The sequence below is a fragment of the Staurois parvus genome, unplaced genomic scaffold, assembly GCF_062004578.1.
Source record: "Staurois parvus isolate SC_StPar_1 unplaced genomic scaffold, SC_StPar_1.0 ptg000220l, whole genome shotgun sequence".
NCBI classification, from domain to species: Eukaryota; Metazoa; Chordata; class Amphibia; order Anura; family Ranidae; genus Staurois; species Staurois parvus.
In genome coordinates, this window is record NW_028318016.1 from 1,792,618 (window position 1) to 1,819,832 (window position 27,215).

The following is a 27,215-nucleotide window of genomic DNA, read 5'->3' on the forward strand; positions in this document are numbered from 1 at the left end:
GTGCTTTGGCCAGAAAATGTACACAAGTTTTTTTATATCACACATTCTGTAAAACAATTTTACAGGGCAGAGAATTGCGTTTAAGGAACGGACAAACAAGATATATAACTTCATTATGGTTGTTAAATCTTAGCACTTAGACATCACCAATTTATAACATTGTCGTATATTCACTAAAAAAGTAAACAACTGAGGCACGCTTTAGTAGAAGAACACATTCTGTGCAGTGACAGGTAATCAATTTGAGTTTGTTTTGCTACATTTGGGAATTAATAATTTTATAAAGTGTAGTTATATGTTTTTACCGTAGGGTTTGATTGGCTAAGATAATAAGAAAAGGAGAGTAAGACAAATACTTGTTCAAATGATAAAATGTTTTATACTGGAAAAAGCTCATTTGAGACACTTTAGAATGAAAACGTTTTATGCCAGAAAAGGTTAATTTGTGAAGCGCTGAATGAAGAACCAAATACAAAAAAGTTAAATCACAGTTGACTACACACGGAACTACCACTAAACTGCCCATCAAATTAAAACAATGTTCTTTTAAAGTGAGGAGCTTAGCCTAAAATTTCTAAATACTGCCAACAATTTTCTTCTAATACAAACAGGAAAGCTACTATTGCAAAATGGAAACTGAGTTGACCATTTTTAACTTTGGTCCAGAATTGCTTAGCTATTACAATTTGAGGAAATAGGAGAAAAAACAAGATTAAAAGTAAAATTTATGCCAAAGGAATTAAATGCATGGATACATTATAGATAGGGCTAGTAACTATTTATCTTATTTTCTCAAAGAAGCAAGTGCATCGGTACTTCCTAAAAAGATGTTTAATTTTCTCATTTTGTTTAGGGATTGTTTTGATTCAAATAATATTAATATTAAAATTACTAACAAGTGTTGTTTGCAATGGAATGTATGCCAGTGTTCGAAACATCTGCCAACTAAGCCTTTGGATGCTGAAAATAAAAATGTTTTTTCATCTAATATTTTGGGTCTATCTAACTGCTGTTAGCACTTTTACATGTGCACATGTTGGAATAAAAGTAGGCATGACTATCATAAATATCATGACTATTAAATGCACTAAAATAACCTGCAGCAAACTAGGGCCGCATTTTATACATTGAATATCAGTGTATGATCAGCAAGATATGTTCAGGGATCACAGTGTTAGTGGACAATCACACATGGGAGCTTGCTATCCAATGCTGCGGTGAATGGTAGCCAATCAGTTTTGAATTTCAGCTTGTTCAATTAAAGTGTTACTAACCCACAACAGAAAAATCAGTCACTCACTGTGGAACCTAAGGGATTAATCGTCTGCATTGTGTAAAAAGGCTGTTTGATCCTGACTTCTCTGTCCCTCCTCTTGTTCAAATGTCCACGCTGATAAGACAGACTGAACCTGTAGCCCTTCTGCACATGCTCAGTTTGGTGTATATTGCTAGAGAGGTATTTTTGCTTGAAAGAGTGCATGTGATCAGCACAGGCCAATCAGCACTGTCCAGACAGAGGTCAGAGGTTTCACATCCTCCTAGAGCAGAAAGAAAACCCCTCCTACAAGCTGTAACCAGTGCTCTGCTGAAGTCACAAGACTGCTCTAAGTGCTGATGAGAAAAGGTATTTAGCTGTTTACATTTACTAAAATAATTGCATTTCCATTTTCTGTGTACTGTGGGAGACCAGATATAGTGAATACAGGGTCCTGGGTTTAGAAACACTTTAAAGTTTAAAAATAAAACCTGAAGGCTGATTGGTTTCTATGTAGAGCTGCACCAGACATTGCTCTCTCCAGTTTTAGTAAATAAACCCTAATGCATTATCCTGTAGGGCAGATATTTAACAGACAATCTGAGTAAATTCAGTGGAACACAGAGCTTTTATAGTGGTTATTTTTCACATTTATACATTTAATAAATTACAAAATGCAAGTCTAAATGTTACACCAAAAATGTTTTAATTTTACACTGTAATAATGCAAAGTCATCTCTGGCAGTATGTCATCTCTGAAAATAAATATTTTCCTTTAGTTTTTTTAAGCTATACAGTACTAGGATTCAGACACATTTCTAGACACTCCATACCATAAGCTTGTCACACTTCAATGGCTTGATTTAAGAAGTTAAAAATCTTCATGAGGCTGATTTACAAAAGGAGTTGAAAATCTTTAACCCACTGCCGCCTCCCAGCCCTTTAAGAGATTCTAAATGCCAGGAGGTTGAAGTGAGCATTCTGATTATGTGACCTCTGCGATTGTCACAGCGATCACATAACTAGAAAGCTCCCGATCGCAAATATGCATTGGAAGCTTTCTGCCTGTAACTGTGCTGGTACCATGCAAGGCGCACACTCTCAGTACAGAAAGATGTATATATAGGGCCACAGATATGCTGCCTCTTGGCATTAAAGCCCACACACTGAGAGGCCACATATATGCGTACAGCCGGTGGGAAGAGGTTAAACAGGCATTTGTATGACCATTGATCAATTGTCCAATTATGAGAGAAGCAAATTCATGTTTACTTATTTCACCTGCACAAGACTGGATATTTTAAGTGACTATTCACATCATTGTTCAGTAAAGATTGACAACTTAACTAATCAAGTGAAAAGCAAATTTTCTGTTCTGTCCTGAAACAAATAGGAATTTAAATGAATAATGGAGGAAATAAACAAACATGAAGACATGTGGCATAAACAAAATACTGAAATAAGTGAAAATACTAAATATTATCATTATATACTTTTACCACATATAGATGTAAGTACTGTAGCTAATTTTTAATATACTGTATTTGTCCTTTAAAGTGTATCTAAGGCCAAAACGTTTTGTAGTTTTACATACAGTAAGGAAGGGTTAATAACGCAGTAAGGTTTTCGTTTAAATATAATAATAATAATGCACTGCTTTTCATTCAATGCATCCCTTTCAGTTTCCCTTAAATGAACAGTTCCCTTAAAAAGTTGCTTCTTTTTTTATACATTCTCAGATGTTATCCCTGATAAATATTGCACCAGAATTTGCACTACTAATAAAGTATTCCCACAGACATTGTCTCTCAAAATGCAGTGCACCCAGCAGTCAACTCCTCACTTCCATCACCTCCTAGATTTTGTCCCATCCATGTATAGTACCCCACAAAGAACCCCAGCCCATCAAAGTACTTACAAATCTTGCTTCCTCCTAAAATAAATGTGCTCCCCTGTCCCCTGTCAGCAAGCAGTCTCCAGGAAGAGCCTAGCATTCATCTCCCTCCAGTGCCAGCTAGCTGCCAGCCTCCTCTGCAGAATAAATACAGTAGGCAACATGTAATTTTGAACCTACCAGCTGGTACTAGGTCAGCTGACTCCGGGCCACTTTTGATTGGCCCAGAGATATTCTGAAGTCACTGGTCACAATGACTGGTTATATGGGTCCTGATGCAACCTAACAGAATATGGCCTGCAACTCCTTCCAGCTCTCCTTATTCTCCCCAGCACCAACTATTCCAGCTCCTAGCTGACAGAAGTAGTGACAGCTGGGGGGAACATCCAGGGGCCCAGAAACCCAGCAAGCATATTAATTACCTAGAGTCTCTGGGCAGGATCTGAAGAGTATGGAAATTTCCCTGAGTTTGGAAAGATAAACTGTCACTTCCTGTTGTAACTACAGAAAAGGGAAGTTAAGGGAAATCTCTCAATGATGATGGAAAACAAACAAAAAATATGAGCGGGTTTTTATTAATCCCCCCCAAAAAAGATTTAGCTTTAGATATACTTGAAGGGAATCAACTGGGGGAAAAGAAACACTATATATAGATGCACCTGTAGAGCTTTTCACATGTCCTTGGCGCATGTACCAAAGCAAAATTTACTTTTTTTTTGGAAAATTCTGTTTACCAGACCCTTTTCCTTGATGAGAGTTTGGTATGGATGTCCAAAGGGAAACCATGCATAAAACAAAAAAAAGGCGTGACAGCTGAATGGGCCGGGCAAGGATGATTCACTGGTTGTTTCACTTGTTGTTAGGATGCCCTTGGCCATCGGCTCCCTAACAAATTGCCTAAGCGGGAAGCTAAAATCACCTTCTCTTGCAGCTGGAAGTTTGGCTTGGCCACACACCCATTTCGTTTGAATGTTTGCTAACCTCCAAGCAAGGGTTTGGACTAAATCAGAATATCATGGCTAATCACAACAAACATAGTGGGGTCTATGTTGCCAACCATCCATAAATTTAAAGTTTGTAAAAAAAGGGCGTTTTTCTCTTGCCCATAAATGTCCATAATCAGGAGGAAAGTGCTCATAAATTTGCAGACTTCTCCGTGGCTCTGTAGTGCGCATGCACAGTTGCCAGATTGCTGATGATTATTACCCACTTGAGCCTGGCCGGGCTCGGTAAGAGGGGCAGGTCTGGGAGGGTTTGCAGCGATGTCAAGGTGATTGGCACTTTTTCTGCAACTAGCTTGCAGAAGATGGGAAGGAGGGGGAGGAGGACCAACAGCCTGCCTGAGTCCTCCTGTAGTGTCCTACAGCCTGCGTGCATGAAATGGACATGATGTTAGATGGTAATGCTACTGGGGACCCTAAGATCAGGGCGGAATTAGAAGAACACTGATCAAAGGGGGAACTCTGCAAACTCTGGTGTAAAGGGAAATTTTGATGTAAGTGGGTCTCTGGTCACCAGAGCTCCCCTCTGCTTTCATCAGAGCTCCCTGCGTTACCCCTTAAATTAGGGTTCTCAGTGCCCCTTTACATCAAGGTTCCCAGAACCCCCTTACATCTGGGTTACATCAGAGATCTCCACACATCAGAGTCCACAGAGTTCCCCTGTGCAGTAAAGAAGAACTCTGGGTACTTTGATGAAAGTGCTCATTCAAACACTAAGTCCCATCCTCCACGCGAAGCCGATGTTTGATGCATGTCTATCCACCTCGGAGCTGCGTGCAGGCAGCCCATAGAAGTGGATGCAGGTGCATCCATTGCTTTCAGATCTATGCACTCGCTCCTGCCTGCATGTCAAATTTAGGCATGAAATTATGTCTGTGCAGCTATTGCATCTGCATTCATTTTTTATAGGCATGTACAGTTGTACATGCACGCATGTACAGTTGTATGTACTCTGATGTAAGGGGGAACTTTTCGGACTCTGAAGCAATGGGAAACTCTGGGGACGCTGATATAATGGAGAACTCTGATGCAAAGGGGAACTCTTCTTGACCGTCATTATTGATTTCCACCTTTTTTAGGTTAGTAATCTGGGTGCAGGCAGCTATTATTAGTGGTAATTTTTTCCACAGCATGGAGTTTTTTTTATATATATTGTTAAAGGGGAATGCTGCTGACTCTGAGCACTCTGATGCAATGGGGAACTCTGGAGACTCTGATGCAAGAGTGAACTCTGTTGACTCTAATGCAATGTGGAAATTGAGGATCTGATGTAAGGGGGGACTCTGTGAACTCTGATGTAAAGGGGGCCTCTGGTGACTATGATGTAAGGGAGAACTTTGCTGACTCTGATGTAAAGGGGAACTCTGCAGGCTCTGATGTAATAGGGGACTCTGGGGACTCTGAAGTAAGGGGAAACCTTGGGTACTATGATGCAAGAACGAACTCTGTGAACTCTGATGTAAAGCGGAATTCTGCAGACTCTGATGTAAGGAGGACTCTGAGAACCTTGATTGTAAGGAGGAAATGCTGGGGATTTTGATTTAGGAGGAAACATGTGTAAAGGTGAATCATGACTAATCTGTTATAAAGGGGGATGCTGATGTAAGGGGGGCTCTGTGAATCTTGATTGTAAGGAGGGAATGCATGGGGAACTCTATTACAAGAAGAGAATGCTGGGGACTTTGATTTCAGATAAAAATATGTGAACTCTGATGTAAAGGGGAACTTTGGTGTAAGTGGGACTCTGATGTAAAGGGGGGGATGCTGATGTTTGAAGGGAATGCTATGGAATTCGATTTAGGGGGAATTCTGTGGACTCTGATTTAAAAGAGAACTCTGTGGACTCTGATATAAGGGGTTCTCTGGGAACCCTAATGTATGGGGGACAATAGAAACTGTGATATAAAGGGAATGCTAAAGTCTCTTATTTAAGAGGAACTCTGTAGACTTTGATTTAAGAGAGGGGGCTCTGTTGCAAAGGGTAAACATTTAGAACTCTGATGTAAGGGGGCATACTGATGTAGAAAGGGAATCTAGGCACCCTGATGTATGGATTAATGGTGGGGACTTTGAGGCAAGGGGGGACTCTGACATAAGAAGGGGGATAGTGATGTAAGGGGGAATTTGCAGACTCTGATGTAAGGAGAGACGCTGAGAACCCTGATGTATAGGGAAATGTTGAGGATAATGGGGGAAGTCTGGAAACCCTGATGTATGGGGTAACTCTGGGAACTTAGATGTAGGGGGACTCTGATGTAAGCAGAGGGTTCATCCTGACTGCTGCACCTTTATATGTTGTTTTGTATGTTACTTACTCCTGAACCCTGTACTGTAAACATTATGTTGTACATTACATAGTCCTGACCAAGGTGTCTGTTGTCTCAACAGTTACTAGTTTTAATGAAATTTCTCTTTAAGATAGGTTCAGACAGACAACATTATATACTCTGTGTGCACATAAAACCATACGAAATGGAAATATTTAATTATTTTAAAAATGATCCTTTGTCTTGAGGTTTGTGTCTGTGAGGCTGTCAGTTGTAGTACACTAATTAGGGGTATTTTGTGGGTACAAGGACTGTGTTATATGTTTGTAGTGTATAAAGTGTCTAGGCAAAATCTGGCCTTATACACTGTTCACCATGGTGTGCTATGCAAGCCGCAGAACTTATTTTTCTTTTATCCTTGCATGCCTCAGGACTTTCACAATCCTAGTTATGCTCCCTTTTGTCACTCTGTTTTGAGTTTTTAATTGTAAAACTAAGTAGATTACTTGTTTTGAGTATTGTTAATGTATAGATATTGCTTATACTGTTTAACATCAGGGCGATCAAAGGGTTAACTGTGTACTGTTTTGTGCTTACTGTGTGCTGTTTTACTAGGGAGAGACAGAAAGCAGCATGTCCCCGCTGACAGGAGAGAGATTTGTGTTGTTTACACTCAGATCTCTCCCCTGTCAGTTGCTCCGCCGATCCCTGAATTCTAGCTATGAATCGCTGGCTGGGAACTGGTGATTGACATCTTCAGGAGCCAATGACAGCGGAGCCAATGATGCGTAAATACGAAATCACATATATTTACATTTTGCACAGAGCGGCCACCCTGTAGCAGTAAAACTGCTATAGGGTGGCCAGGAAGTGATTAAATATCAATTGTCCTAGGTTATAAGAAGAGTTTTTGTCATATTTCAGGATGTCAGTAAAAATGTGATCCGTCAAATTTTCTATTTTTTGTCAAGAGGAGTTGATTTATTAAAGGAACATAAACTGTTAACTTTGCCATGAGAATGTTGACTGATCTTGGAAAATATTAACCTAGGCCAGTGTTTCTCAACTCCAGTCCTCATGGACCCCCAACAGGTCATGTTTTCAGGATTTCCATTATTTTGCACAGGTGATTTGATCAGTTTCACTGCCTTAGTAATTACCACAGCTGTTTCATCTGAGGGAAATCCTGAAAACATGACCTGTTGGGGGTCCATGAGGACTGGAGTTGAGAAACACTGACCTAGGCTCACTTCAAACTAGCAAGCATGTGCTAGTAAATAAATCTTTTAATTAGTTGCTTGGGTGCTTGGGTATACAACATTAACAAAGTTCACTTATTTATTATCATTCACTTTGCTAAGTGAACAGTTTCTATTGCTTTAGTTAACCAGCTAAAATTGTTTTTAGTTTCCCTTTAGGCCATGGTACAATAAAGAGCCATTCTTGCTGATTTCAGTAAGAAATTCCCTTTTCCTAAAGCAAAGCAGTGAGGCAGTAGACTATGCTCAATTTTTGATGAAGTAGTCCTTGAAAGGTCTGCCATCTGCTGGCTTACTTTAGTAATTGTGATGGTTTCAGATTTTTGCAGTTTAGTTGATGAAATAACCGGCATATTTCAGTATATGAGCAGAAAATAACAACTGAAAACATACTTGTACTGAAAAAATTCTTTCTAATGGAATATACCCTCATAATAAGGATCAATGCATTTCCAAAGGCCTCAGCGCTCCCCTTTGTCATTTTTTGATTGTTTAGGATTGTAGAGAAAATGACAGCACAAATCATGCCTTAACCGACTATAAGCACCTACCAACTGTTTTCACGAAGAAGAGAGATTTCACAACCAGAGGGAACAACCATATGAATTCAGCTAAAGCTTTAATTAAACCTGCAGGAACTGCCTAACTGTGGAGCAATTTCTACTTCAGCTGCATGAGGTACTCACATAGCTGCCAGCGCTGACACTTCTCACTTTAATGAGTTTTGATTAGATCGATAAATAAAAGTTTTCTGCTATGAATTAATGGATGGGAATCAACACTTCAAGGTTGTAATAAGAAGCTGTTGCTTGCCAATTGCAAAAAAATCTCATTCTTCTAAACAGTGGCAAAGGAATCTTCTGCAGAAAGCCATTGTTTCTTTACACAAAGGATTAAGAGACAATAAAAACAAGGTAAACAATCTTTAATCCATATACAGCCAATTCAAAATGTTACAAAGAAAATAAAAAAAATTAAAAGTCTTGATTATTTTTACAGTTGAAAATGTCTAACTACTGGGAGAAGTTTCATGGATCCACAACAGAATTTAGGGGTGCCATTTACAGTGACATCACAGAAACACATGTACAGTCCAGTGTAGATGATGAGCACCCCAGCTGCTTATTAAATGAACTTGAAGTTAGCCCCAGACAAAAAAAAATTCACCTGCAGCTAGGAAAAACTGACAGTTTTTAGGTTTTTGCAGGACATTTTTGTTAAATTTGCCATTTTGGAGAAATGTATTGGCCTCAATGCAACAAGCAAAATTAAGATGGGTTTTAGAAGTGGTAAAGGGTGCAATGGTCTTTAAATGACTTCTGAGGGTTATTTATTATTTTTTTTATTATTATTATTATTATATAGTACTTATATAGTGCCGTCAATTTACACAGCACTTTAAATATACAATATATATTACACAAGGAGGTAATAGTGTGTATTTTTTAATATTTTGTTAATTCCATCAGAAGGAAGTTACAACAGTCTCACAGTATTGTACATGTTACACATAATGTAATGTTTCTAAAATAAAACAAATTCAGAATAGCCATAAAACTGTATCTGGAAAAAAAATGGAAGCCAGATCTTCTACAGTTGGGGAAGGTTTTGGAATTTGGAGAAAAGTTACTAAGATCAGTCAAACATGATAAGGCTTGTTCTTGTGGGATACGGTTAATCCTTTCCCTTACCTATTTATTTGGGGTGAAATAAGGAGCAACATGAAAAGGCTTGTTCTTTTGGGATATTACCTATTTATTTGGGGCGAAATAAGGACCAACTGTGTAGAGTAGAGGAAAAGAAGCTTGAAGAAGAGAGGGAGACAAAAGAAGGTACTTATAGGTACTTATATAGCACCATCAATTTACACAGCGCTATATTATACATCAGGTTAATAGCTCGTATTTTTAATATTTTTGAATTCTTAGTTTATTCCATCAGAAAGAAGTTACAACAGTTTCACAGTATTGTAAATATTACACATAACGTAATGTTTCTACATATAAAACAAATTCAGATTAGTCATAAAACTGTATCTGGGAAAAAATGGAAGCCAGATCTTTTACAGTTGGGGAAGGTTTTGGAATTTGGAGAAAAGTTACTAAGATCATTCAAACATGAGAAGGATTGGTCTTGTGGGATATGGTAAATCCTCTCCCTTACCTATTTATTTGTGGTGAAATAAGGACCAACTGTGGAGAATAGAGGAAAAGAAGCTTGAAGAAGAGAGGGAGACAGAACAGGGGTACTGGGTCAGAAGGAGGATGTATAGAAAGGCAGTATGAATCAGCAGGTTAATTTTTAGGCGGCAATGAGTACTGTGTTTGCCAAATATTGTTTAGGCTTTTATATGCTTTGGAATGAGTAAACTCTACCCAGTATGACCAAGTGGTGCAGAATTTCACATGGTGGTTTCAGAGAGAGAGAGGTTAAAGCAACATTAAAGCTTCTTTTTTTCCTAACTAATAAACATGTTATGCTTACCTTCTCTGTGCAATGGAAGCCTGAATCCTCCTCTTCTGGGGTGCCCCACCAGTTCTCCTGGCTCCTCCTCTTCCACTAGTGCCCCCATAGGAAGCCACTTCCTATGGGGGCACTTGTGCGGGCTCGTTCCCGAACCAACCTGTCTGCGCCTATTAACACAGACCCGGCACATAGGCTCCACCCCCTGCTCCCTCTTCACAGGATTTGACTGACAGCAGTGGGTGCCAATAGCTCCTGCTGCTATCAATCTGCCCAGGGAGGAGTGACAGAGCAGGGAAAGCCTCTAATCCCATGCACAGCGCTGGACTGGGAATGGACTCAAGTAAGTGAAGGGGGGGCAACAGAGAGATATTCTGTTACACAGAAGGTTAATGCATACCTTAATGCATAGAACGCAGTAAAGTATGAAAACCTTTAGGCTTTAGCACCACTTGAAGATTTTCTGTTATCATGATCTAAGTTTATTTGTTGAATCCATAAAGGGTGTATGCAATTGTTTCCTACATTGTGGAATGCAAATCCTAGCCATGTTCAGAAGATGAAGAAGACTGATCCTTGTTATCTTAATAAATGTGTCTCTTTTATGGAGGACCAAGAATTTTGTAACTTTGAGTAATCTCAGAAACCAGTACTTTCATTCAATAAAACATTCTTTTATATTAAACAAATTTTATATATTTCTTTTTTCTAGAGAGAAACACAGTTGCAGTTGTCTCTGCATGGCTTTGCTGATAAACAAAACTGTCATTGACATTGCTTTATCAAGCCATGTGATCACACATCATCACTTAGAAAAAAAGTGATCTTAATTTTTTTTTTTTCAAGGAAATTTTGACCAATCTGAATGGCTACACTTGAGTTCTCATGCACACTGGACGTTTTTACAGCTGCTGTTTTTGGCTTTTGACATTTTTTTCTACAGCTAGTAAACCCCCCAGCATGTTATCCTATGTGTCCATGCACACATAGACTGTAATCAACGTTTTTTGGCAGGGACGTTTTTTGGCTGGAAGAAAAAAAACAGGACTAGTGGGTTTCTAGAGGGTTTTTTTTTAGCTGTAAAAACGCTCTAATGCTGAAAAATGCAGCAAAATGCACTAAATTGCTGTAAAACAGCCAAACCAGCATTTCTGGCCTTTTTTGACCCCAAAAAAGCCCAATAAAAACCGCAAAAACAGAAAAACGCCGCTAAACGCTAATGCAAAAATGCTAAAAAAAGCTGAAAAACTCAGGTTTTAACATGACTTTACACAGCTAACATTACCAGTGTTATCAAAACGCCCAGTGTGCATGAAGACTGAGGCTAATTTTGTCAAAATTTTAGAGTAGTAGTGAAATTATAATTTCATCTCTACTTATGGCTACCTTTGGTACCAAATAAATTAATGGGGCCAGTGTTGCACTCCAGAGTACACTGAAACTGGGCTGCGAGCTAGAAACCTTTAAGGGCTCGTTCACAGCATACATGCATGAAAACTGATAGAAATGGACGCACAGATTTCACTTGCAGAGACATCAGTTTACATCAGTTTTCATGCATGCTCCAATGAGTTTTATACATGTTGCAGATTCCTACGCAGAAATAATCTGCATGTGATACCAGTGTTGTGGTGTGAACAGAGCACAAAGAGAACAATTCATTTTGTTGTGTCTTTGCCGAACGTGTGCAAAAAAAAATGACGTATCTGCACCATGATGTGAACGAACCCTAAACAAATTATTCTTCACATGTGCATTTAAAAAATATATTTAACAAACACTAATATAATATACAATATACAATAATATAATATACTAATAAACAATAAATTCATGTTTGGCAAGGTATGTGGTGGTCAATAGGAAGAAACAATAAGTCCAGGGGGGAATCAGGAGAATGACACCCCTGGATGTTTCTACTTATGAGTAGTCTTTGGGCAGAAATTTTTCTTTTATTACAAACAATTGCATTTGGCGGTGTGGGCAATGAGAGAAGTAACAGTTAATTTTCTATTTTCAGAGGTCACATTTATTATCAGTTTTATATTAGTGACAGAGTGGCTTTAACCTCCCTGGCGGTATGATTATTTCAGATTTTTGGTGCTGAAAGCGGTACCATTATTTTGCATGGAAATTTGGCGTTTTATATTGTAGGCCTGTAATTCTTAGTAATAACTCACTGAAATCTGTCCGAACAAGAGTCTAGTAAACATCCCGGGTAGGATAAAATTTTAATTTAATAAATAATCATAAAAAATAATAATATAATAATAAATTTAATTCAATAATGTAATCAAACCAAAAACACTGAAATTTGAAATAGAGCGCCAAGTTCGCAAAATCGTTTTCAGTGTCTGATGATGAATTTCCCCACTAATCATTATCACTCAATTCTGCAAGTGGTTCTAATTTACTATCGCTGTTCTCTAGCTGGTCTAAAATCGCTTTTGACCTAAAGGGACGCTTTTTGGATGCCATGGACATTTCTCAGTTTCCAGGCAGAAAGAACAGTAAAAATGCAGGCAGGGCACAGAACAAAGCATTAGGGACAAAATGTATGTGAAATGCTTTGATACAGTAATGTTTTACTATGTGATTTTAGTGTATTCAGTGAATGTCACTTTTTGTCATTTTCAAATTTCCCGCCAGTTCCGTCCCCCGTACGTCCCGACGCCGCAGGGAACGGAACCCAGATGACAGATGCCGGCATCCGCCGGATGACTTTACAGGGGACGCTGCAGGAGGGACATCGCGGGAGCGCAGGAAAGGTAAGTGATACTGGGATCCCAGAGCAGCGCCACATGGTAAGCCCGAGTGTAGCTCGGGGTTACCGCTTGCGGTGCTGAAACTTTACCCCGAGCTACACTCGGGAATACCGCCAGGGAGGCTACAAGATGAATGTGTTAAAAGAAAGAGAGTGTTCCACCAGCAGGCAAAGTGATGGCAACAGTGTTCTGGGATTCCAAGGGTGTGCAGCAGCAGTGCAGAAGACTGTTGTCCTCACTTTGCCCATGGATGGAACACTCCAAGCCTTCTTCTTCCACTTTCTCCATTTTCAATTTGACTTCCGGGGTGCCAACTGTTTTCAAAGAGCACAGCAAACTGTATAGCGTGTATGCACCATTTTCATCACTGAACATCTGGAAGAGTGGCTTGGTGCGGTGATAAAGTTTCATGTCTGTGTGGTCACTCCTTCCGAATCAGACTGTGAACTTTTCAAACTACCCTGGTAGTGCCAGTAACATCCAGTACCACAAACAGTGTAATCCAGTACCAGTGCTCATTCATCCTTCTACAGTATATATCATCCCCATTCTATCTTGGTCTGACCTGAATATTCACCCCTCATCTCCTGAATCCTACAGATCTAAACATCAACCTTTCATCTCCATCCTCCCACTGTGTGTGACCTGTACATTAACCCTTCATCCTTGATCCATCTGCGCCATAAAATGAGATCACCTTGGTCTGTCTGTTTTTCAAAAAGGGCCCTTTTGGGGGGTTTTCATACTTTCCTGGTATTTCTATTTGCTATCTTTTATAACAGAAATTAAGGTAAACATTATTTTTTTTAATATTTAGATTTTTTTATCTCTTTATTGTAAAACATTAAAAACAGCGGTTTTTAAATGCCACCAAAAGAAAACTAAATCTGTCAGGCTTTTGTTCTGATCTGAACTAACCAAACCTCCCCCTTCACAAATGCATTCTTAGGGAGATCTGAGGCCCGTGGCCTTCAGTGTTGCAAGTCCTCTCTCTCCTAGCCACACGTGCGCATTACAGCCCTATAGACTTCTGCGGCGGTCGTTTATCTGTTCTCCTTGCTGGAAGAGAAAAGACTTGCAGCAATTAGTGTAAACAATCCCTGGAGGCCACGTGCATTGGGTCTCGGTAGCTGTGCATCAGGGCAAAGGGGCAAAAAGAATAAGCGCACTTTGTTTTAAAGTGCCCTTATCTTTTAAGACATGTAATTTTAATTTTAATAAATGTATAGTTGTGATAAAAAATGTTTATACCCTGATAATATACATTACTGTATGTACCATTTTTAAAGAAAACAGGCGAAACAACTTTCTGTTATTTCTTATGGGATTCATATTCAACTGTAGGTCATAACAGAATTGCACAACCACAAAACAAAACATTGCAACAAGTAAACAACTGAAATTACACGTCCAAAGGTCTGCCTATCCTTAGTTCTTTATATTGTGTATTGCCCCCTTCAGCATCAATGACAGCATGCAGTCTTTTGTAATAGTTGTCTATGAGGCCCCAAATTCTTGCAGGTGGTATAGCTGTCCATTTGTCTTGCCAAAATGCCTCCAAGTCTTTAGTCATCTTGCATGAACCACACGTTTGAGATCTCCACAGAGTGGCTTGATGATTTTAGGTCAGGAGACTGTGATGGCCACTCCAGAATATTCACCTTTTTGTGCTGTAAGCACTGAAGGGTCAACTTGGCCTTGTGCTTAGGGTCAGTGTCGTGGTAGAAAGTCTAAGAGAGTCCTATGGGCAGCTTTCGCGCAGAAGAATCTAAATTATCTGCCAGTAATTTCTGATAACATGCTCCATTAATCTTGCCATCAAGTTTCACAAGATTCCCTATGCTTTTAGAGTTCACATATCCCCAAAACATCAGTGAGCCACCACCATATTTCACAGTGGGAATGGTATTCTTGCCTTAGGCCTTGTTGACCCCTTTCCAAACATAGCGCTTATGGTTGTGACCACAAAGCTCTATCTTGGTCTGTTCAATCCAGATTACAGTGTGTCAGAAGCTGTGAAGTGTGTGAAGGTGTTGTTAGGCACATTGCAACCAAGCTTTTTTGTAGCATTGCACAGTAAAGGTGTCACCTACCTGATGGGAGACTGAATTGATGAGGTCAGCCTCACTTGTGTCACTAGCCCTGACCCTGCTGATGTTGGAACAGAGGGAGTCTAGGGACCAGGGGGACAAGAGCGCCAGTGGTTGTTGTTTGCAGCTCTTGCAGATGATGACCTTGGAAGGCGGATGATCCTCTGATTAGGACACCGTAGTAATAGGCAGAGCAGGTTTTGTGGATTGCCAGGCGTGCAGCAGAGCAAGGTAGGTAGTGAGGACAAGAGACTGGAGCAGAGTCATGGGATAGCCAGGGTCATCAACAGTCGGGCAGTGCGGTACAGAATCAGAAGGAAAAGCTAAAGTCAGGAGCAGAGCTGAAGTCAGGAACCAGTATCAGGAGACTAATCGAAGTCAGGTCAGGAACAAGCCGGGTTGGTAACGAAGGAATTGTACAGGAACAAGCAGGACACGGGGGGAGCTGAAGACCAGTCAGCACTGAACATGAGCAGAGGCACTCCTTAAATGGGCCGTCTGGCGCCAATCTTCGCCGTGCATGTGCACGCGCGCGTGCGCAATTGCCCATTCCTGCACGCATGCGCACAACCGGCAATTCTGCGGGAATTCCTATGCGCATGCGCATTCCCAATAGCGATTCTTCTTGCTGGAAATCCCTTACAAAAGTCTTTTTTCTGCAGCTCATTTTTGTTCAGGTATCGTCGTATTGTGCTCCTTGAAACAACCACACTGTCTTTTTCCAGAGCCTGTATTTATCCTGAGTTTACCTGTGGGTTTTTCTTTGTATTCCGAACAATTCTATTGGCAGTTATGGCTGCAACCTTTCTTGGTCTATCTAACCTAGGCTTGGTATCAAGATATATTGATTGAACGGTTTTGACTGGCATATTCAAGGCTTTGGATATCTTGTTATATCCTTTTCCGTCTTTAGAAAGTTTCATTAACTTGTTACACAGGTCTTTTGACAGTTTTTTTTGTGTGCTAAAAAACTCACTGACTATTTATACACAGACACTAATTGCAATTTAAATGAAATTAACCTTTAATTGTCATTTTAACCTGTGTATGTGTCACCATGTGTGTCTGTACCAAAGCCAAACATTCTAGGGTATGTAAACTTTTGATTAGGACCATTTGGGATATTTCTGGTTATCATTATGATTTAAAAAGGAGCCAAAGAACTATGTGATAATAAATGGCTTAATATTATCATTATCCTTAAACAAAAGACAGTTTTTGGCATGATCGGTCATATTTGCAATATCAATGACAGCATTTCACGATTTCTGTCAGGGTATACAAACTTTTGAGCACAAATCTATATGTGTATTTCCTTGATCTTTTATGATTCTGGTTTACTCTATTTTGTTTGGCTTTTGTCTCTGAAATAAAACATATGTTAACCAGCATAACCATGAATACAATTCTGATGCACTTCAGACAAGACAACTTTGACAAGGGTCCCTGTCTTCTTCTGGGGTGCAATAAGTATGAATGTAATTTAGGCATACCAAATGTAGGGTTTAAATTATTGAAAAGGTATAGATTGTTCACTCAGCAAATTGAATGCTTACTTTCCAAAGTGAATGCTCACTGAGTTTATTAAGCAAGAAACAGATTTTTTTTTAATGTTCCTTGCACACAATTGGGTAATCATAGTGTTACCATATATTCTAATCACAGTGCATAGTCACTTTTCAAAATGAACTTTTTCTTTCATCTTTTATTGTCCAGTTACAGGCTGATGGCGGGGACCAAACCTAGTTGTATTACTACACTGCAGAGAAAATTCAAGTCACCAGGCTGGTTGTAGTGTGGGGCAGAGCCATTTATATCTGGAAAGAATGTAAAGAAATACAAATCCTTTGGCAGGTAAATCTCCCTTTTATGTATTTCATCTGTGTATTTAGTGGTTTGTCTGGATTTCAGCTTTGAACATAAGATAAATCCAAGCAATTGGATGGAGACACGGGACTTGGAGCAGATCTATCACAAATGGTGTTGAATTTCAAGAACAAGTTTTGTATTTATAACATCTTTACAATTTGCATTACTGAATCACGTTCCTTCATTCAGTTCTGAGGAAAACATGACTTCTAGAAATACTGTAAGAAATGACCTAAAACAGAAGTTGCTGTAAAATCCACACTGGCTTGAAGCTAAAACTCTGATAAAACATTTGAAGAAGAAAAAGATGGCCTGAAATTAATAACCATGAATAGGAGAATTTATACTATTCCAAAGCAATTTATTTTTTTTTCTAAAGTTGCCTTTGAAGTTCACCAATTTGTCTGCTGCATTTACAGCTATATAAAAATCGCTGTTACTATTTGCTATTCGATTCAAAAAGAGTACGTTTATAATTTTTTTATAGAAAAAAGATAGATGAAAAGCCTTTAGATGCTTTAAAAAAAAAGAAAAAAAAAACTTTAAAAATCGACATAACGGAAATAGTTTTTAAGCTAATAGAGTCACTCCTCTGCATGTTTATAAGTTAATCCAACAAACCATTCTTTTGCAACGTCTGAATACCTACTCTCTATAAAACCTTGAATTAAATGATAACATGAATGAACTAATATATGTATTATATACATGGAAATGTTCTGTTAGATGAATGTGGCTTGTAAATGTAGATGTGGAAAATATATTCCAGATTTAATCTCAAATTGTTTTGTTATTGTGCAGAGACTGGCTTATTTGAAAACTCAGAGCTGTCCTTGACCTGGATTTTGTGGTATTGTGCTGCCATTCATTTTGAGTTGCACCCCAAAACAGTTAGCCAGTAGACAACAACACATGGGCAATTTAGAGCAGCACAGTGAACAGACATTTTTAATTTTTCTTGCACATGATTGGGTAATAACAGTGAACACAGTGTTACCTTATTCACAGTGCATGTTCACATTTCAAAGTGAGCTTTCACTTTTCTATGTTAACAATCTGTGTTCCTATAATAAATCACTCCAATTGCTCTGAAATAATGTGCACATTCAAACAATGTGATTACAATATAATTATTGAAGCCATCCTAAAACACAGAGAATGTCCTTATTCCTGACTTACAACAATCCTGGGCATCATTTATTATACAAATATGATATTTTACATAAATATGATGCTTATGTGTAATGTTCTTGGGTATAGGAATTCCATTGTATCTACTACATCTTGTTGGAACTTCAAAATGAATGTTTCATAAATATAACTGGATGGGGTCTAGTTAGTAAGAGCAAACAGACAGGTGATTAGGGAAGAGCAGTTTGTAATTACTTTTTCAAAACCATAATGATCCGCTTTAATTAGACAGGAATTTACTTAAGTGTTAATTAGAAAAAGTAGAGTTTAATCACAGCCTATTTTTTTCAGCTAAGGTAGTTGGTAATAGTTACGCCAACAATATTTAAAGTTGTAGCTAATGCAAAGTGCTTGGAGGATAGCCATAGTTTTTAAAGATAATGACTATTTTACAGCTCCCCTTACCATTCAGCATTCTACTGTAGAAGACTATGCATTAATCAGGAGTAATGCCTGGCTAAGAAGTAAAAACTTCTTAAGGGAGTCCTATATGTGTCTCAGCAACTTTTATAATCCTGAGTCAAGATAAAAGCACTGATACCAACTGCAGCCATTTGAAGGAGAGTCTGCTAAATAGACTTCGGGTCTACCCCCTATGGAACTAGGAAGTAGAGCAAAAAAGCAATATATAGTGTAATTATGATTAATACTGTATTCTAATAATAGTATGTAAATAATCTAAATATATATACCATTTGCAATTATATAATTATATTAATCATTATGTAATGATAGCATTTAGCATATTAATTCTTTTTACTTCATTTGCCTTTATTAAAGTGGTTATAAAGGCTAAAATATTTTTTTCTAAATTAACAAACAAACATGCTATATGTACCTGTTCTGTGCAATGGTATTGCACAGAGCTGCCCCAAACCTCCTCTTATGGGGTCCCCCACCAGTGCCTCCTGTTCTGTGTGTGTCACTACAGTAAGCTGCTTGCTATAGTAGCACACCTGTGGGCTCGCAATCATGTCCATAGACACTCACAGAGCAGCTCAGCCCTGCCCCCCACTCTCTGCTCACAGATTTTGATTTACAGCAGCAGAAGCCAATGGCTCCCACTGCTGCCTCTGTGTCCTGTAATGTAATTTAGGCATACCGAATATAGGGTTTACATTACTGAAAAGGTACAGATTGTTCACTCAGAAGATTTAATGTTTACTTTCAACGCAAATGCTTACTGAGCTTAGTAAGCAAAAAACTGATTTTTGAAAAACATGTTCCTTGCACACGATTAGGTAATCATAGTGTTATCATATTTACTAATCACAGTGCATAGTCACTTTTCAAAGTGAACTTTTTCCCCTGCCCTGCCCCCCTGCTCCCTGCTTACAGGATTTGACTGACAGCAGCAGAAGCCAATGGCACCTGCTGCTGCCTCTGTGTCCTGTGAATGCAGGGAAAGAAAGGAGAGAACCTTTACAGACAGGCACAGTGCTGGATCAAGTAAGGATCCAGGTAAATATTTGGGGTACATATTTTACCTTAATGCAGGGAATTCAGTGCAGTGAAAATGTCTTGCATTTTAACCACTAGAAAGGAGAAGTATTCGGCTACTTATCAGATGACATTTCACCTTTGTTCATTTGCCATAAAAACTAAGGAATGACATTCTGATTGGAACCGGCCTTATTTCTTAACTAGTGATTATCTTTGGTTAGATGTTAGTTTGTGAGCAGCATGTGGTCTCCACAAAGATGGCGGCAGGGGTGTGGTAGAAGGCTGCTATGTCAATCAGGATGCAGTAGATATATAGGAGCGTAGCGTTGTTGACCAGCCTTAGCTTTTGAGAAAGCCAACTAGGGCGCAACGCGTCACGCAGGCAGTGACCTCATCATGCTGGGGGAAGCTTAGATGCCATTTTGGAAAGTCGAGTATGCTAATAGCCTGTGACATGCCTCTATGAACTATTTAACATGTGAGTGGAATTTTAACTTTCTTATGGAAATAAACTAGCAGTGTGCACCATTTGATGTGTCTTTGCTTCCTTTTAGTATATCTATTCCTGAGAGATTGGTAATGACCAGGTGAAAGCTGATGAAGATTGTGGTCTCTAATATAAAAGCGCAATTGATCCTCCTTTTGCAGTGGGGTCCATGATATAAGGTGAGGAGATACCCATGAGGTGTGGTGAAGGGTACAGTGGTGTTTGTTCATGCTGAAAAAAGTCATATTGTTGTTCTGACAAGAATTAATATATCGATTGAAGATTAAATGAAGATTGGTTGGTGTATGGGACTTTTGTTTTTTTTATGCTATAACAGCTATACTGTGTATATATATATATATATATATATATATATATATATATATATATATATATATATATATTTATTTGCGCATTCACAAAATTATACTGAATACTGGGGGGATCTGCTTATGATAAAGGGATATGGTATGAGGTTATATGATATTTGATTTGTTATGTCATATTGGAAGCGCTTTACCAGTATTTGATTTTAAGGAGAAGTATAGCCAAGGCTCTTTTTGTCATACTTCTCTTCTGGGTCACAGGAGTGCACTTATTTCTGTACTCTTGTCACCCAGATTCAGCTGAGAGCAGGCTAACGCCTGCTGATGTCACAGAGCCAGTCCATGCTCTGTAGAGATCCCAACAATAATGTCTGGATCCACCCAGATGCCTGACCGGTAGCTGGCTCAGCTTATCAGCATGCTGTTGAGAAGCTGAACCAGCTGCTCCCACCCATTGTACAGCCTGGTGCTCCGGTGAATGCTGGAGGGGCAGAGCAGAAAGTCAATGATTGACAGTCACCACTTTCTGTTTAGTGAAGACCGAAAACTGCTTGGTTCTAGGTCTTAGATCCTGAGGGGGACAGATGCAAGATTGGATTGATTGGTAAGTATGTATTTTTGTTCTTTTAATTCGTGCATCTCTCTGTTAATGATATTCTTTACATTTAGATGCAGATTGTGTAGCAAATGAAAAGGTGGCAAGCGTTGAAATCAACTATAGCACTGTCAGTCAACAGTTTTTCACTGATCTGTTTATTTTTCACACCACAACTTTTCAAGACAGATTTCTAAAAACTGGAGAAAAGACAGGTGATATCCCAGCAGCAAATGGAGAGAAGTGTGGAAAATAAAAATCAATTATGACATCTTTCTAACCAGACCATTTAGTATTATTTTGATTGCTTATGTTGTCTGTTTGCATGTAGGTACATTGAAACAACAATGGCCTTTTAACTATACAGTACATACTAGGTGGCGTTTGTTACATTTCTACTATTTTTAAATATGGACATTTATTATCAAAGTGATCAGTGCTCTGGAGACAGAGGAGAATCTATTATAATATCAGCATAATGTTATACTTGTAACCTTGTACTAATTGAGAACAGTAAAATTCATGAATGTGAACTCACCTTACTAGCACCAGGAAGTAAATGTAGTTTAACATATGGGTCTGCCAGTCCATTGTGATCCATTGGCTTCAGGCCCTAAAATATAAAGCAGAAAATAAGGATACATCAAACAGTATATTTAAACAACCAATGAAGTCAGAGAAATATGACACTGTGGGCTCCATCCACAAAGCGATTAGCGCTTAGCATTTTTCAAACGTTTTATTCAATTCACAAAACGATTGCTAACATAAGGCAAGAGGTATTTCATCTAAATTTGCGGTATTTATCTCATGAAACCATTTGGTATTTTATCTCATGTGATATCCAGTGGGATGGATAGAGTGGAAAAGGATTAGAACTCCTGTCAGTTTATTTATGCTAACTCGCTAAGTTGAGTTTCTTCTAAATGAACATGTGACTCCATCTGGCTTGTGTCTGGCATCCTCCTAAGCATTCCTTGGGTTTGTGGGGGAGAAAAGTAGTAACTTTGGAACCAAAACTCCCTGCCCTTACAAAATTGCTATACTCTAGTTAATTACAGCATTAAGTGTATCTATAGCCAAAATTTATTTTTTGTTTTGGACAGGGCAGGAAAAGTTTAGAACTCTTGTTGGATTTTAAAGCTATCTGGGGCTCCACTAGAATAAATTTCCTTTGTTCAAATCTGGGGATATTTTAACAAACATAAAGTGAGGGAAAATCTGCAACATGGAAACAGACAACAACAAAAAAAGGTTCTAGCATATCCCTACATAATTTTAATAAGTGTTTTCTCTTCCTTCTGTGTTAATGTTGAAGAGTTTCTTTCACTTCCTGTCTGGTGAAAAAATTGTCCCTGGAACAGTGAGTAAAGCTGGTCATAGACAAGTAGAAAAATGCACAAAACTTAAAAAAAAACAAACAAAAATCAAAACATTCTTTTGATGTAATACTCAATGGCCCAATCACTGTATGTGAAATTTTCCAGCAAATGTCAAAATTTTTCTGATTGTTTTCAACATTACACATTATTTTTTTCCAATGAATTTCTACTACCACCCCCTACTGTTCATGTGTATTTCACTTATTATTTTTAAATATTTTTTACAAAAATATTTTTTTCAAACGATTGACCTGCAAGCAATTAGAAAATTGTTTGTTTGACAAAAAATGTCCAACATGTTCGTTCATTTACAATTCTTGAAATAGGAATCGACTGTTGAAGTGGCACACTAACCATACAAAAATCAAATGATCAGTCTATGACTTGATTTTTTGTTACATTTTTTTATTCATGTATGGCCAGCTTAAAGGAAAATCTCTCCAATGTAGCCCCAGACAGCAATACAAGCTGACTGGGGTTCTAATCCTTCTCCACTCTATCCAACACTAAAAACAATGGCTATAGATACACTTTACAAATGGGTCCTGGATTTAGTAAACAAATAAATACAAGTTTGAGTGTCCATGCTGTACATTTCACAGGAAATGTCAATAAACTCTTATTTGCCTACCTCTGGATATACAGATTTTTGGCATGTGGGTTTCACAGTAAATAACCTGCCTCTGCAATTTTTCAATATATGCTCAGGGTAATATGTTAACAGGGTAATGTTAGCAAACATCGATTAAATGGAGTTTTCAACATTATACCAAATGCAACCCATTAGTCAGCATTATAAAGAGGAAATGCAGCACTGAAAAAATAGTTGGTTGCAACATTGATTTAATGAAATAGTTTACTGAATGCTGGCCAAGGAACAAAGGATTTTATTTATAATCAGTGACAAGTAAATTGATTTACCAAAAACAAAATTTCACAAAGTATTGTACCAATACATGGTGAGTATGCCTTCTGCCACCACTCCTTTCCAGAGCTTAGGTCCCTGCCCTGCCCTGCTCTGGAGGGGCTTTATTTGGACAATTATGTCAGGAGTGCACCCATAAGGCAATGCTTATTGGCATCATTATATGACAGTTACAAAACCTGCTGGCAGATAGGAGGAAGCTTGAGTGGATTATTTTAACTGTTTTCATATACAAGGGTCCCTAAAGTCTGGACACATAGGAAATATCACTATTAGTTTTTTTTCTCAATATGCAATTTGCCTATGTGTCCAGACTTCAGTCCAGCTTGGCACAATGTAATATGCATATTTAATACCTAATGGACCTCCGGGGAAGCTGGAAATCACGGTAATAGTCAGCGCTACTACAGTTATCACTGCAGTCTCCCAGGTGTTGCTCAGGTTCTGCAGTATGTGAGTGGCTGTCCCATTGCACACTGACTGCAGGATTTGCTCACAGGACAACTCTTTGGTGCCAACAATCTGTATCCTAAAGTGAACCTGTATTTCATTCTCAAAGCTCTGCCAGTAAACAGAAACCAAAAGTTACCTGCTACTAACCTTTATGAGCCAGCAAGGTTTCTAAAGTCAATGTTTCTACTGTTGATAAAATTTCCAAAGGAGTCTGGCATTCCCTGACCTTGTAAGTCCTGAATAATTAAGGTGATCATAGGAAACGTTTGTTACTTTGTTACAGTATCAAACATTCCCTCTGTCTATAGCAGGGGTGCTCAACCCACGGCCCGTGGGCCACATGTGACCCATGGAGCTGTCTGATATGGCCCATGACCTCATGCTCTGGGATGGCGGATCAGCAAGTCCAGATTGAGGGGTTGCTGACCTGCCATCACAGAGCATCAGACTGCATGGAGCCGGTGCGCTGTAGAGGAAGCAGAAGCAGCAAAAGCTGATGCCTCCTTTGCAGCGCAGTCTCCTGTCCCGGGTGGAGTGATACCAAGTGCACTTCGCCTGGGAATTTTCTAGCAACCAAGCAATGCCAGCACAAGGTGGAAGAGAAACAGGTCAGTTTATTAAACATCACTTAGTTTTGCAATGGAAAACCACCTTTAAAAAATGTTATTAGGCTGCTTTCACACTGATCCGCAGGTGCAGCACAGTGTATCTGTGGCTTTCCTGTGGGTTAGCATCACTAAACCATAGACTTTTATTATATCCTGCTGGTCTGGTGCCCTTTCTGAAAGCGCACCAAAACTGAATGCAGTAGCTTAGGTGCGCTTTCAGAAAGTGCACCACACCTGCTTATATTAGAAGTCTATGTTAAAGTGCAGCTAACCTGCAGGAAAGCTTCAGGTGCACGTGCGCTGCACTCGCACTGCGGGTAAATCGCAGAGCATAAGTGTGAAAGGGGGCTCAGGACAGTAAGAGCTTGTTTACATTTGCAGCTTGGAGGGACAGTAAAACCCCATAGTTGAGAACCTGCCCCATGTTCTAGGGGGCTCTTTCGGCCTCCTTGTCACATTCTGTTGTACACTTGGATGGGGGGCAGCATATACAGCAACCTATCCTCTCCAATTTCCTCCTGCAACCACTGAAATCCAGCTTCTCCTTCTCTCCTTCCTGCCAGCATTCAGCAGCTGCAGGAAAAAAATGTTCATTACACTATTCAAAATACAAAATTCAACATTCTGAACCATTTCATTGTGGCCTGCGTCCAGTTACCATCATGTATGTGACCCACGCTCTTCAGAATGTTGAGCACCCCTGGTCTACAATTTTGTGTCTCTTTTTATTCCAGGGAGAAAGAAACATCAACTTAACACACACAAACACACACACACACATAAATACCATATACACTCAGACCTTATCTTCATTAGGGTGATTCTTTTTCTGTCCTGTTTTAGGGTGATTTTATTTCTAAGATAATTTAATTCAGTATCAAATACCAAAACAATAAAACGTTGCAATTTTAAAACCAGGAGGGGCCAGCAATAGCAGCCTCCATATTTCCTAAATGTGACCTTCTACCGGAAAGAAAAGTAATAAAAAATCTCCCTGCAAAAGAAAGACAGTAGACACTCCACTGCAGGTTGCAATTCTCACACCACTACCAATGACAGGAGCTGGTTCCCTGTAGTCATTGGCCAATAGAGTAGACAACTGTGAGCCTCTAATTTGTTTATTAATCGCATTAGGGTGTTTTGTAGCTTGGATGGCCTGATCTGTTTGTTGGATGGATTTATAAATAGATGTGCAGTTTCTTATACAATGAGCAACAATCATTTCTTTTTTTGAGTACATGCAAAAGAACATCAATGATACTGACTGGCAGGTAGAGAGCCCTATATTTGCTATCTTGCAGAGCTATTGTGGACGAAGAATCTTTGTCAGTATATGACAAACTTCTGGATTAAGAACTGAAGAAATTGCAAATATGGACTTTGTAGGCACCACATCAACCACATATTGAATTTATAAAATCTAACTTTTATTGCACATTGCATGCAAAAACAAGGTAAAATTAATTACAACTCATTCCCAATTGCGACAACAGGAAAACGTGCCCTCTATCTTGTATGTACATAGTACGTGGAACAGTAATTCAGCATAATATTATTGGGGGGGGGGGGGTTCACCATCTTTCTGATTACTGGATTTGTTCAGTACTTGGTCCCGTTTCATACTGTGATTTCGTCAGCTGGTCCCTCCATCACCACTGTGTCCTGTAGTGATATAGGGGCCAACATATGGAAGAACAAAGGGCATCTTCATGTGTGTCTGATGCTGAAGATTCATTAGTCACAGTAGCTCTGCAAGTAAGTGAATATAGGACTCACTGCCTGCTGGATTGGTAGGTGTTCATATTCGATTGCAAGTGTACCTATTTTTTCCCTTTTGCTTCTACTCTGCTCATAAGGTGCAAAATAGATGATGCTATTCACTACCTTCATTAAAACATTAATTCACACACAGATATGTACTACAATGTTGTTTGCTTCTGCTATTTTTCTGTTCTGGCTTCAAGATAAACAAGAAAAATGTTTCACTTCATAATAAATCAGTTAGGAGAACTTTACATTTTGGAATTTGGAACATTCAAAGGCAGACTCAGTAAACAGGATGGCAATAAAGTGGAGTTGGAAACATCAAATCAGGGTTCTTATTTAGAAATGTTGCTTTAGAATAAAATGAGTTCCATTATAATTCTAAGTTCCATTGTTAAATGGCTTTAAAATAGATTCAGCAAAGCGGATGTTTGGCATACCGCCATTTCACACTGGAATTCTGACTATATTGCTTTCATTATATTACAAAGAATGCAAGCTTTCCTCTATTTTCCTCTTTTAGAAATAATAATAATAATTAATAAATTATGTTTAGAGCTCCATTGAAATTATTGTGTCTGCCCCAGAACATAGCTCATAAGCCACTCTGAAGAACCAGAGTAAGACCGTAAGATGAATATAGCTAGTGATGAGTACATTTTAACCCTTCATGTTGTCATTCTTTAAAGACTGTTGGATCTCATTAAAGCCTTTGAATGGAATATGGAATGCTGTATGTGGACAAGAGAAGAGTCTGTAGTTTTTGCTAAAGGGTCTATTTATCAATGTTTTCGCTCAAGATTTACACATTTTCCATAGATTCACACATTTTCCATCTAAAATTAATTAAGAAAAATGTAAGAATCTTTGGTGATAGTTATACTAAAGACCTGGATAAGCCTCTTACGAACATATCTAGTATTTCCTTGGATGTATGTTTTTACATAGTGTACCTCAGTTGTATCTTATGGGTTGTCAGTCTTTCACCAACTCATCAGTTAGGGTGTGGTCTTTGTAACCCAACAAACATGACATAGTAAACACAAAACTACCCGGACAAGGCTGCAGGGGTATTGGAAAGTGGTTACTTCAGCATTAAAAATGACAACACTGTCACATTAACAAGCAAACATACTGTCCAAACGTTAGATCACCACACATTTAAATTTAACAAGAAA

At 38.8% G+C, this 27,215-nt stretch overlaps 1 protein-coding gene across 1 annotated transcript in view; it reads right to left on the minus strand.

Moving 5' to 3' along the window:
• The window catches only part of DOC2B (double C2 domain beta), a 693,978-nt gene that overhangs the window by 339,144 nt on the left and 327,619 nt on the right, over nucleotides 1–27,215 (minus strand). Inside the window, exon 3 of the mRNA XM_089679188.1 lies at nucleotides 21,444–21,518. Within this exon, the coding sequence (XP_089535314.1) occupies nucleotides 21,444–21,518 (75 nt within the window). The remainder of the gene's footprint in view (nucleotides 1–21,443; nucleotides 21,519–27,215) is intronic.